The sequence below is a fragment of the Apteryx rowi genome, unplaced genomic scaffold (genome assembly GCF_003343035.1).
Source record: "Apteryx rowi isolate R43461 unplaced genomic scaffold, aptRow1 scaffold_219, whole genome shotgun sequence".
NCBI classification, from domain to species: domain Eukaryota; kingdom Metazoa; phylum Chordata; class Aves; order Apterygiformes; family Apterygidae; genus Apteryx; species Apteryx rowi.
Genome location: NW_020448519.1, coordinates 215175 through 228751, shown reverse-complemented (window position 1 = coordinate 228751; position 13577 = coordinate 215175). Strand labels below are relative to the sequence as shown.

General features: G+C 34.7%; 1 protein-coding gene across 1 annotated transcript in view; it reads right to left on the bottom strand.

The window, feature by feature from the left end:
* CTTNBP2 (cortactin binding protein 2) overlaps positions 1-13577 on the bottom strand; it is a 93159-nt gene that overhangs the window by 20481 nt on the left and 59101 nt on the right. Inside the window, exons 7-14 of the mRNA XM_026064505.1 lie at positions 11082-11232; positions 9676-9930; positions 6303-6420; positions 3542-3817; positions 2476-2571; positions 1981-2060; positions 961-1047; positions 779-878 (exon numbers count right to left, since the gene is read on the bottom strand). Coding sequence (XP_025920290.1) covers positions 779-878; positions 961-1047; positions 1981-2060; positions 2476-2571; positions 3542-3817; positions 6303-6420; positions 9676-9930; positions 11082-11232 — 1163 coding nt within the window. The remainder of the gene's footprint in view (positions 1-778; positions 879-960; positions 1048-1980; positions 2061-2475; positions 2572-3541; positions 3818-6302; positions 6421-9675; positions 9931-11081; positions 11233-13577) is intronic.

The window sequence follows — 13577 nt, the reverse complement described above, 5'->3', positions numbered from 1 at the left end:
TTGTCATTCATTTTTGGCTACTCTGTCTTCTCTCATTTTTTTCATTCTTATCAATTATTCATCCTGACCTTTCAAAGGTACAGCCTACTGACCACTCTGAGAATATTTAATTGTGGAGCACCCACAGGATGAGACTTTAGCCTACATGTGGCTATTCATATCCGTTAAGAGAAAACTCTTCACTTTACACTCACAGAAATTCAACTTTGCCCTGCAGTAATGTGTCGGAATACACACATAGTAACATTTGTCTGCCTGGGTGCCAACAGTTGGGCTCAGAGCCATACATAAGTATTTAGTAAATAAATATCAAAAGCAAGTGGTCCGGCTTTTTAACTACTTTTTCACTGCTCCTTAGATTCCCAAAGAGATCATAATTATAACTTACCTTTTCATAAGATTTTTTTTTTATATTAGAACACCTCAGCTACAATAAAGCAACAATAGACTTTCATTTCTGATTCAGTAGATCTGAACCTTTGCAATCAACTTAAAGGCTCACAAACAAAGGGAACAAGGAATGAGACAGAAGAAAACATATTATGAACTATTTTTACATAAATGGCATCAACTGTACAGAGAACTCCCTACTGAATTATCACATTTAGTTCTATCTCAGCTTAGACTCTTATCATTATTCCTCAAGTACCTGGAAAACCACAGGTTCTGTTAAAATATGCCCCACTCTGTGCAAAATGTTTTAACGTATTTCTTTTGTTTGTACCATTAAAAATATGCCTACAAGTTGCCAAAATTCGTTCTGCTGAAATAATCTTACCACTGCTGATGAACAATTCTGCAAGCTGCTCCTTGGAGAAACCAGCATCCACTTCAACTTTAACTATTTCACATGAGGATCCTGCAGCCACTTGTTTTTGCTGTGTTGAAAATTTAGAGATTTAGTGAAATGGTACATACTCCATTTTCAAACTAATGTACTTTACATGTTTGTGTTGATACCTTCATGCAGACCGCTATCTGATGTGCTATATAGTCTTGCAAACTTCCTTCTGGACCATGGAAGATGACATTACGATATTGTTCAACCTATAGACAGACAATGAATCATACATGAAAGTTCATAGACTTGGATATTTTTTACCCAGATGTGACAAAGAGCACCTAATGGAGGTCAAAGTTGATAACCCTTATTACTGATAATCTTATATATTAGATTCAAAATAGGCAGTTTTTGTATACTACAGCTTTGAAATATTTTCATAAAGGAAGATCCTGATTCATAAAACTACACAAAAAAACTATTCTGTCATTATACCAATCATTAAAACTTGAAAAATTCAGGTATCAAGGATGTGTTTAAGAGTCACAGACAAATATTTTCTGGATTTGGAATTAGAGTAGATAAATCAGAATGACCTTAAAATCAGTGAAGAGAGTAGTGTAAGTCACTGCTAAGGACTTAACATTATTTTCACTGTAACTTTCAACTTTATTTCCAGTTGAAACAGGATCATGTTACCAATACTGTAGAATAAAAATGGATTTCACTATCTTAACTGTAAAATTACTTTAGCTATAAAAATTCAGTACATATGAATAAGCAGTTAGAAAATACACTCAAGTCATTGTGCAATTGCATATTGTTGAATATAGCAGAAACCTATGGCACACATATTCACACATATATTAATGACTTATTCTAACTTACTTTTCCATCAAAAACTGAAATGAAAGAACTTTGTAACGACATAAGATATCACAGAGTTTTTAATATATTTTGCTACGCAGTTCAGTTAATCAGATGGCAACTATTTAAAGAAAGTTAATGCCTTCATGTAACTAAATTTACTGGGGAAGGATGAGAGGGACCTTTATTTTAAAATAATCTCTTTCATCCCTTTTCTTTTTTTTAAATCTTGACATTCTTTCATAGAGCAGATCAATATTTTTAATAAGCTCTATTAAAGAAATGTTTTCACATATGAATAGCATGAGGAGAGAAGCTAGCCTAGTACTTACGAGGCGGAGGTAATTCTGAAGTGTCTGAAGATGGATCATAGATGCATAAGTCACACTATTTAGACAGCCTTCTTGAGGTCCTTTAAAAGAGATAAGCAAATAACTTTTTTAAAACCTTCATGTTTATATGCATTTATGATAGACACACACGCTTTTCATACAGTATCTACAGTAACCTAAAACTACAGGCTATGCAAATCCAAATGGTGAAGAAATTAAAGGCATTCATCTATTAACATAGATGCATGGCTATCTATGACATAAGTAAAATGGATATTATTATATAATCAAAAGACTATTCAGGCTTTTATATGCCAACATATTTTCTAAATTTTGTAGGTCCTTTTAAATATAGTTAAATAATTTCATTAACCAGATATATTTCTGAGGACCAAACAACACTGAAGAACAAAAAGAGTAGCAAATGATTCTCAAATCATATATCTCATGAAGCATTTTAATGTTCAAAACTGAAAATTACAAATTGAAAATTACCCATCAAAAACACTGTGATGTGCTCAGCTCTGTTCCTCTTCAAAAAGTCCCATGGTGGCTGGGAAAAAATCTGGCCTGTTGACCATGAAATGTTTCCTGTTTAAAATAAATAAATAAATAAATAAATAAGATATTCACTGTGTCTATATAAAGTGTTCCACACTCAAAGCCTATTCAGTTGCCTGCAAAGACTGTGTGCATACACCAATTTGACGAATAACTCAATCCCACATACTAAATCATACGACTGATAATACTGACGTTTTCTGCTAATGAAGACAGAAGTTTAACAGGCTAGCTTGTAAGGAATATTTACATGTAAAATATTTATGTTACAGTTTAGCTAAAACAAGAAAATATGCCCAGTCAAATATGAATAGTGTTTTTATTTGCTTGTTTGTTTTAAGATGAAGCACACAAATTTCCAGTATCCTATGCAACTGCTAGCGGTTCCCAATTTTGGGCAACTTTCTTGTTATTTAGATTCTTTTTAAAGATGTTTCCGTTTTACCTTGATAAGTGAAGCTACATAAACCAGGAGTTCTTCTGCTCAACTTACGCTTAGGAAACTCAGTCAAGATTGACTGCACAGATTTAGTTTTCTGTTTAACAGGTCTTGATTCACCTGTAATACAGATCCCTTCTCTGGAGTGCTAAATTGAGTAAAGGACTAATTAACCTAGGACCTTGTGGTCCCGGAGACGAAATTAAAATGCTTAATCCATTATACCGCCCACACAGCTGAAACTAAGTAATACTTTCATGCAGGCAATGTTCTAAGTTTCAAAGGTAGTATCTTTCTTAGCATAAGATTTAAAAGATCCAGAAGCCTAATATATTTTTATTGAATTCTACTCCTTTACATTAAGTAGTACTTAAAGCAAAAGTGTCTTTGAGTATAATAATGTTTTATTAAATGAACGTAGTCGTGACAATACAGATTAAGCAACTGTCACAAGTAGTTTAAGATATACTTAAAACTATGGAATAAGATTTCACAAATTCATGAAAATCCTGATAAGTTTTGCTTTTCTTTATTAAGATATAGATATACCAATATAGCTACCTAGTTTGACAGATAATATACTGCTTGCACTGAGGCCAATGCTGGATTCTGCAGCACTATTAAATGACAGGTCTTCTAGGCTCCTCCATCCATCAGAAGTGATTGCTTGAAAATGGTTTGTCACTGCCTGACACACTGCCTTTGAAAAATCATCCCATGATGTCTGCTGGCGTATGTTTAAAGCGCATATTGTGTTTTCTGTATCGAATTCCTCTGTACCACAATGGGCTGGTTCAATGCCACCGACTGAAATCCTTACAGGTACATTAAGAGCATCTGTTAAAAAACAGAAAACTGAAAATAAGAAAAACTGCAAACTCAGTAGAAATCCTATTAAAGACCAGTAAGATCTAATATTGCAAAGGAAAGCCATTACTTAACTCCTGCTATGGAAGAGTCAACATAAAAGCAGAGCATAGATCAATACCATACAATCAGAGCAGTGATGAAAAACAAATATCAAAGTACCAACTATTACATTAAAAAAAATGAGTATTATGTTCACTTAATAAATAATAAGAGGCAACACAAAACTTAATCTTTGATTTCCTCTTTACAAACTATTTTCTTATAAATTAAGAGAGATGGTGGGTGATTTCTTAACATTGTTTATTGTGGTTATTCATATTTTTAATCATCAACACAGAAAGGAATTTTTTAGCTCCAGTATACAAGTGAAGAAGGCAGTTAGCCAAAACAAGTATTTTTAAATAAGAAGCTAAATCAGAAAATTCACTTGGAAATGTATATTTAATTTGCTGTAGAATACATTGAGAACATGTTAAAAGAAGAAAATAGGGAAGTTACATACACATACTAGAAAACTGATTTAATGAAATTATTTTACAACTTGCTCTTTGAAAAATGGAATACAATTCCACAGGAGCATACTGAAATCTGTATGGATCATTTAGATGACTGAGTGAAAAATGAAAACGTCTTTCCAACTTTACTGCAAGAACAATATATTTCAGATATTATTCATGAAATACAAGATAAGTACACTACAAAAAAAGATATCAGCTTATTCTGGAAGATTCCAACATTATCTTAGTTTTACTTTTTGAATTCAGAAGTCAAATCTTCAGCTAATACAAGCCAATGAAGTTTTCCTGATGTCAGAAAAGCTCTGATTTAAACCCATCAGCCCACCATGAGGAAAAGATCACTCAAAGGCATGCTTCAGATGTGGAATTGTGAAAAACATATCAAAGGCTTGCCCTTCTAAAGGCTGGACCTCCGGGAAATGAGTTATGACCACGAGAAATATAGGTGGGTATCTATTAGAAAGCAGTCCCCAAGGACATTTTAAAGGGTACACTTAAACTTCAATGCAGGTGACCTCTACAGCACAGCTGGCAATCCAGGCCCCCAGTCACCCAGACCTGTTGGAGCATCCTCCTGTCCTATGTGCCTGTAATTCCTTACAGTGGAGACCTTACTGGGTAATGAGGGAGGCAGAGGATGGTACCCCAGTCTACCCAAAATGCAGTCTTGGCTGGTGGAGGTATATACTCAGATCCAAGAGTGGAGTATCCAAGTTTCCAAAGATTAGATGTTGTGGGGGAGAAAAGCTAATTATGATTGCAGTGATGTGAACTATAGGTTTAACAAACGAAAGAAAAAAGAAATGGAGTCCAAAGATGCTGACCTGGGGAACTGGATCCATTATCAGCCTAAACAGACAGATGTTCTAGGGTACTAGGGCTGATGAAAATAGTACAAGCCTCAATTTAGCAGGCTACAAATTCAGCCATCAGGAATTGGTTTCAGTCTGATAAAGAAGTAGATCACAGAACAGAAGTTTCTAATAGAAATTGAGTTCTATTCCACACTGCACCTATGAGAAAATGGTAGGAACCCAGGTCTTATGGCAACTGAAGAGGAAATCAGAACGAGTTCAGAAAGCTTCCCTACCTTCTTGATAATCAATGAACTTGACTAGCCACAGGCTTACATCCCACAACACAAAACACACAAAAAAGTGAAGAAATATGAACCACACAAATCTACAAAGACAATAGTTCTGCCTATGCATAGGAATAGAAAATGTAGAACTTGCTAGTGGCTGGACAAATTTCTAACCCCAGAAATATACTGTCAAGACCTGGAACCAGGTAGGCCAGCTCTATTCAATTTTGAGACCCTGCTTGGAAATGATGAGGTGTTCCCTATGCCAAACTTACACAGAAGAAGAAAGAAGACAGAAGACTGGTCTTCTGGCAGAAGTTATTGATGCTGGAAAAAAGAAGTAGTTTGATGTTTTCAGTCGTTTTGAAGAATAAAATAAACAATCTCCTCAACAATAAACAAGTGACAAATAAAACTGCTCTAAAACAGATTCAGATATGACTGGAAGATTTTCTTAGTCTGAGGAAATACAACAGCTATCCACCTAGTGATTTTTCTGCAAGAATATGAAGAAAAGAATGAAAGTATAAGAGGATAATAGCTTTGGAAAAAAAATAACTACTAATACTAAATTCTGAAAGGATATGGATGTTTGCAGATGCGTACAATATATACTATCTTTTCAAATGATTTAAAAACATAAATATGTAAGTCATTTAATGCCTTCCAAAAAGATTTTATCATGTATTTTTGCAAAATTTGGAATAATAATAACTTGCTTACTTAAGGAAAAAAACTTATTTTGTAGTGACAAAAAATGTTAACTACCTTTTTAGTATTTCTCATTTGTGTCCCACAAGCTCTTTATTAAAAACATTTTTATATAGTGCTGATAGCAAGTATTACTTACTTAAGTTTTCTAGGAGATGTTTGCAATCATCAGTAGCAACATCATGCAGTGTTCGATTACACTTATCTTTTCTTTCAGCCTCTAGTCCACCATGGCTACAAAGGATTTCTAGACAGTTCTGCAAAGGTAAGAACTGTATTATTCACTTGTCTGTTTGTTGCATTAAACAGGCAGTTCTACCAATAGGTATTTAGACTCTGAATTGAAATTCTTACACATGCTCAACTCACAGAACTCACAGAAGTTCTAGTTACGCATGTTCAAATTATGTTTCTCACAGAGCTGAAAACCAGGAGTAAAAATATTTTATGGCAGATTTGAAATTCTCAAACCAAGATTTTGAAAAAGCAGAACACAGGCAGCCAGGCTTCTGCAGTTTTGAAACATCTAGTGCTGATGAGATGAAATGAGCAATTCTTAACATCTGCCATTAGTTTAGGTATTCAAATGAGGAAACAGAAGTCCAGCTAAACATTGTTTTGAAAATCTTTGCTTCAATGTTCAAGCAATATTAAAAAGGCAATTTTAAAGCCTAATACACACAAATTAATGAATCTATTCAGACTGCAATCTACAGAACCAGTTTCACTTAGCAATTCACCAAGTATTAGCAAAAGTATGAGCTTCCATTATGCTTGACATGTGAGTGGTACACAGCAAAAGAACGTGGATCACTCTAAAATCACCTTACGTGCTGCTTCTTTGGCAGGTAAATCTGAATTTCTGCAATAGTAGTAACAATACAGTGAAATAACAATGGATTTATACTAAATTCAGAGCACAAATATTTAGGGGATGCCAAGAAAATGATGCCCTTTTAAAATTCAAAGACTTAAGATATACTGAAGAAAAGTAATATGCCTTAAAAATGCAAAAATTCATTATAGTTCATTAGAAACAAGCCACTAGCAGATAAATTTGGATTGGTAATACTGTAATAACGAAAAAAAAAAGAAAAAATAAGAAAAAAAAAAAAAGTAATAAGAAAAAAAAATCAATTACACAGTTCCTCCCAGACTAGCAAAACAACCCCTCACGAAACTCCATTTCATGTGTTGATCCATTTGTGATGAAAAGACTGACTAAGTTCTGATTGTTAATGTTCATCCAACCAACAAGAATTCAGGTGGCCTACATGAAAGCATCATCATTCTCGGACATGTCTTTCAAGAATAAATATCCATATAAAAAAATCCACCATTACAAACGATACTAGTTAATACTGTATTAATAACCTTTGAAGTTAATCTTAGCAGAGAAGTCAAACCTTGAAAAGACAGAGAAGCAGGTATTAAAATCCTGATTCAGAACAGTGGCTTCTTGAAGGTTTGGCTGCTGTTATCTATTTTATAGCTGTTCTAACAGAAAGACTTCTGTCAGGGTATCGGAGATCTTGACAAATTTCACAAACATAACAGTAATTTAAGCTATTTCTATGAGATGTAATTTTACCATATAGAGGTTCCAGCACTTGTCAGAACCTTTCAAAAATCAACTAGCTCACTAACTTTGCAAGAAGAAAAAAAAAAACTAACCTAGAAAAAAAACCCAGCTTTTTTCTTTGGTCAGGTTAGTAAATTAAAACTCTCAAATGTGTAGAATGCAAAGATAGCAGAACTGTGACACTGAAAGTGGGAAAGTAATATGGGAAAAGAGAAGTGGGAGAGGTCAAAGGAATGCAGCCCCTGTTTCCTCAGGAGAATTCAATTCTATGTTGGCTCTGCTGCCCGTGAAAGAGCAGCTAAGATGTCCTAGCACAATTTATCTGTAAAGAATGGCATCTATCAGTCTTCGAAGATTATGCTGCAAGTGCCAGCACCATTTATATGCAATGTCTCATGTATTGTCATCGGTGACATGCTACAGAAAGCACAGATAAATGACTAGCGAATGAAGTGTTAACAGTACTTGAGGATGGCTATTACACTTTTTTCAGCTTCTTAATATCTAAAACATCTCTCTTGAGTCAATAAATACATTTAATCAAATACAATTAAATCAAGTCTCCACAACATCAAAACCAGAAATCTGACTGCCAGCTATACATTGCCTTCATCATCTAAGAGCACACCCTCAACCCTCAGGGGAGAACTTACTAAACAAATGACTAGGAATGCGCTCAGAAACTCAAAAATGCAAATTATTAGTGAAAGGTATATATGAATAGTTCCAGTCTCTGTGCCTTCACAGAGAACACCTAAGCAAAACCTCTCTTAGACGATAAATAAAACCTTGCTTCAAAGTTACAGAGGATTATATTATTGCAGCAGGAAGCAGCATGTTCCAAACCATTTAGGAATTTGCAGGCAATAACTAATACCTTAAATTGCCATCTGAAGTGAGATGAATGAAGGTTATCTGAAGTAAATGTCTGCACCTGCCTAATGGATACTGGTAAAAGAACACCGACTTGGTTCCTAACGCAAAATGAAGAGTAAACAGTGGCTGGTCTCTGATTAAACATAATGTAATAAATCAGTTCTTAAATCTGTGGCTATTATAAATTTATCATAGCAAATTTATCTGAAAAAGACAAATATAACAATAGATATTGAATTAGGCATTTAATCAATAGCCACTTTCTAAAATCTTGGGCTGTATTTTCCTAAATTTGACTTTCTTCTGTGTTTAGTATCCTCCATTTATCTTCTCTCTAGGCAACAGTTTCACAGTAAGATCTGACTGACATCTGTCATTAAAAAAAAAAAAAAATCTTTTCAACAATCCATGTCAGAAATGTAAAGTTTCTGATGTCAAACCCTTCAAGTAATATTCCATGTCAGGAAATCTTCCTGTGTATAATCAACAAGCCCTGTCAGGTCTTTCCCCATGCTATTCACAGGGGGTGATAAAAAACTTAAAAGGCATACTAAAAAGCCTGCCCAAAATAAGAAATTAAACAATGTATCCAACTCACAGACATCTGACTCTACTATTCCTTCTCCTCCCTCCATCAGTGAAAATTGTTCATAGTTAAATTTTCTCTAATTATAAGTGGAAATTATATCCATCTACTATCTATATTAAATACAAGACAACCAATGAACAGGCATTTAGAGTGGAATTCACCTCAACTTTACTTTGAGAATCTGAATCTCAGGTAATCACTTTTTCTCTCTTTATAATCCCCACCACCAACAACACTTCCAAGGAAATAGGCATTTACAGAGGATGATTCATTCTGTTGGGATACCTAGCTTCTGGGGTAAATGATCTGTTGGAAGTACCTCTCTGTCTGTTAAATTAAGTGGAACAACAAACTAGACAAACTTAGACTCTACACCTGATTTTTAGTTCTTCAAAGTTAGAAAAAAGTAGGATTCATCTTGCCTAAATTCCATCAGGTTACTGGAATTTGTTCTTATAGACTGACCTTAAAGCCTTTTGATGCTGCTATATGGGCAGCAGTCCAACCCTCTTTGTCAGCATGGTTGATGAGATCTGGAGAAATAACAGGCTTGGCTTTACTGCTGAAGTTGTCTTCTCTGTTCTCCAAATCAAAGTAGTCTAAATTAGGCTCTGCATCATTCAAAGAGGTCCCATTGTTTGGCTCTTCGTAGTACATAAGGAGCTTGAGACTGTCAACATTACCAGAATCCACTGCTGCATGAATTGGTGTCCAGCCATCCTAACAAAACAAAAGAAAAAGCACACTCCCACCAAACACACAGAAAAATGTTTACAGAAATTGTATCAGCAATGAATCTGTATGGAATGCTGTGTCTGGAAATTAAAAAGATAGGCAACAGTGACATAATAATTCTTTGGGAAAATGGAGTTGCTTGTATGTGTGTGGGGTGGAAGAAAGGAAGGAAAGGAGGAAAGGAAAGGAAGGAAATGTAGCACACTAATTTTACAGTTTTTTCCAAGGACAGGGCAGTAAATAGACTTCGAAATTTTAGAGGAGTCTAAGTGATACAGGGCTGTACACACTGCTAAAAGATTTTCCTTATCGTGTATCCAACTACCAAGATTCTAACAATCAATAATTTGTTTCATGTGGCACAACTCAATTTATCAGTCAGATCTTTTCATGTTTTTGAAATCATAACTTTCTCTCATTTCAAGTCAAATATATTTACTTGCTAAAAAACAGCATAAATGAATCAAAAAAACCCAGCGTAATAATAAGGGAGCAGAATGTATTGTGAAGTTACTTTTTTTGTGCTGTGATTCTAGACTGCCTACACCAGACATTTATTGTCATGTTTATTTCAAATTTTTAAGAAATAAACTTCAGGAAACCCCTGAAAAGAGCAATACCTAAATTTTAATTTGGAGACAGTCTTCCCTTCTTTTCCCTTCTCCTGCATGCACAATTTCTTTTTGCCACATTCTTCTCTTTGCAATATGAGAGACTTTACAATACTGGCTGGCAAATACTGGAGGAATCTTTTTCCCCCTCAGGGACAACAATGATGCATCCTTACATAAAAGATGGAAGCAAAATCCCTATCTGCACCTTAGAGTAAGTCAAACAGAAGAGTTCTGTTTCTCATGCTTGGTGCAGAAGGAAGACCTGCAGCAAATTACAGGCTCAATCTGAAATACATAAAATAAGGGGAAAGTAACGTAATTTAGGAGATTTTAGAGAAAATACACAGTTTAAAAGACCAAACTATAAGGTATGATGAAAAGAACAAAACACTAATTTCAAATTACATGGTGTATCACAGCTTTAAAGAAAACGTTAGATAAATACTTTAAAAATTTCCTAGGTTTTCATAGTTATTCAGTACTATACAAGGTACTTTACCTTTACAAACTATTTTAACTTACACTGGTTTTTACTGTTCGATCTGCTCGACCTTCCAACAACAGCTTAATACATTCATTATTTCCATTTTTACAGGCCAAGTACAAAGGTGTCTGTCCTCTTTCAGCAGCATGGTTAATATCAGCCTGATACATAATTAATAATTCTGCACACCTAAAGGAAGTGATAAGGTAATAAAATTATCCTCTATTTGACATTCAAAACTCTTTACTATTTACAACATTTAAATATTTAATATTTTTGATATTGTATGAATTTTACAGATAGAGAGGTACCTGTGATTTTATCTATCCCACACATATAGGTATAATTTTATAATTAGGTTAATTTAAACACATAAATCTTAAATTGCTATAGATGCATTTAAAAACTGTGAATTTAAAACATTTAACTTCACCAAGCTGATAAAAACTTTTCGTGACAGCTGCTTAAGAAAAACCTCCAGCTGAGTAACAAAATAACATTTCTTTCCTGACCACTGATAGCTAAAATAGTTTTAAAAGAAAAAGAAAACAAAAAAAATACAGCAACTCCCATTCCTTTTATCAAACTCCTGGGAGTTTTATTTGTTGGCAGGACTAGCTTTAGGTACCAGCAAGAGGGACAATTGCATAGGGAAGTAAGCTGGTAGGGACAGCATAACAGCTATGGCACTACCTATGTCAGATGCCTGAACAGAAGCTATACTGCTGTCACTGAAGGATGGTTTGGGGTGTGTTGGTTGCAGTTACTGAAGTAAGGAGGATAGAAGAGAATAGGCGGAAGTTTGAAGAGAGTTGGTGACCCATCAAGGGACCAACATTTGGATCCAAGGTCCTGTACTTCCTCATGAACCAGTAGCAGTAGGTCCAGTTTTCTTCCTCATTCTTATTCCAGCTTTGCCCCCTTTTCCCTTCCCAAATCCAGCTTTTCAGAAACTCTCAAGACTTTAGAAAAATCTTAATTCAGATCTATTCCCTCCCCAGTTCAGAACAGGACTTTAAAGCAAGAATCCCATCTTTCTGCCTGTATATTTATCAGTCCATTCAGAATGGAAGGATATCAACAAAAAAAGCCTGACAGCAACTGTGCAGTGCTGTATAATTACTCGTTAGGGGACCACACTAGAGCAAAGAGGATGACAAAGTACTTTAAAAAAAGAAAAAACAAGTAAATAAGAAATTACAGATTGAAAAAACACAAGTACAATAAAAAAAACTCAGTGAATTTTTTATTTAGTCAGAAAGTCAATCAAGATTAAGATAAAACGACCAGTTTTAGAAAAGTATAAAAGAGAGAACATTAATTTGAATGACTAAGCCGGACCTTCTGAAAATGACACTTCCATAAAACAACTGCAGATTGAGTTTCAAGTCTGCTATGTTAAAAATACCTATTTTGTCATTTTGCATTGTACTCAAGCCATTGTATTGTATCATTTTAATAGGTTCTAAAAATCTAACCAATCTAATAAGACTCTGAAGAAGCCTCTCTGATCCCAGGTCTGTAAATAAAAGCTTCAAGCAGACTTCATTGAATGCTCTGCAAGGGCTCCCTGGGGGACTGAATGATTCTGGAACTACTACACTGACTTTCCATCTCAAAGTCAGGTAAGGTCAGCCTGTTTTAGGCCACATGTGAAATGATTTTGAAAGTTTCCCCTTAATAGCATTTTCTGAAGTGGTGAGATTACTGAACAATCCCAAGCAACTATTAATTTTTTCTGACTCTAACTATGGCTGGAACAACAGTACTGTCACAGTTCAGGAATAAGGTTAATTGACATCTGTCACAGGGGACTTGTCAGCAAACCTATCACAGACAAATACTGCACAGTTCATTGCTGTCAGTAGTCCCAGATTCCTGCTGCTGTAGAAACACAAGTAACACAGACTGTGCAACCGGATAATCCAAAATGGACAGATTATACCATTGCCCAAAATTCTGCCCATAACAGAATTTTTCTGAGCCAGAACTTTGAAGGGATCAACAAGTCAAACAGCCTAAAGCATTACTGAAGCATTTGTATTCTGTAATATTTTCTTCTAGACCTGTTTTTATTCCACACTTACCTTTATAATTCATTTCACATTTAGTACGTAAAAAAATTGAAAGTAAGAAAAGTGTTTAGGGATATCATACTACATAGGTAACTCTACGGGAAAAAGAATATAAAGTCTGCAACATCACAGCACAGATGACTATATATAGCAAAGTGTTGTGAGGGTAAGTCAACGAAAAAAATAGCTTCCCATTTAAATGAACAACCCACCCCTCCAAGTTATATTTATTTTAGTGAGAGAATATGAAGACTATTTTTGTACATCTTGTTAAGTCACAGCTAATTTTTACAGATTTTGCGTAAAACACTGAAGCGTTTAACTATATATATGTTTTTGTGCTCAAAACACCTACTGGGGATCTGCTACCTCTGGTTTAAAACAGCAAAAGGTATACCCTAGTTGATAAGCTTGAAGTCTTCTAAGAAGTGGCAAGATGGTCCTTATATACTCATGGAA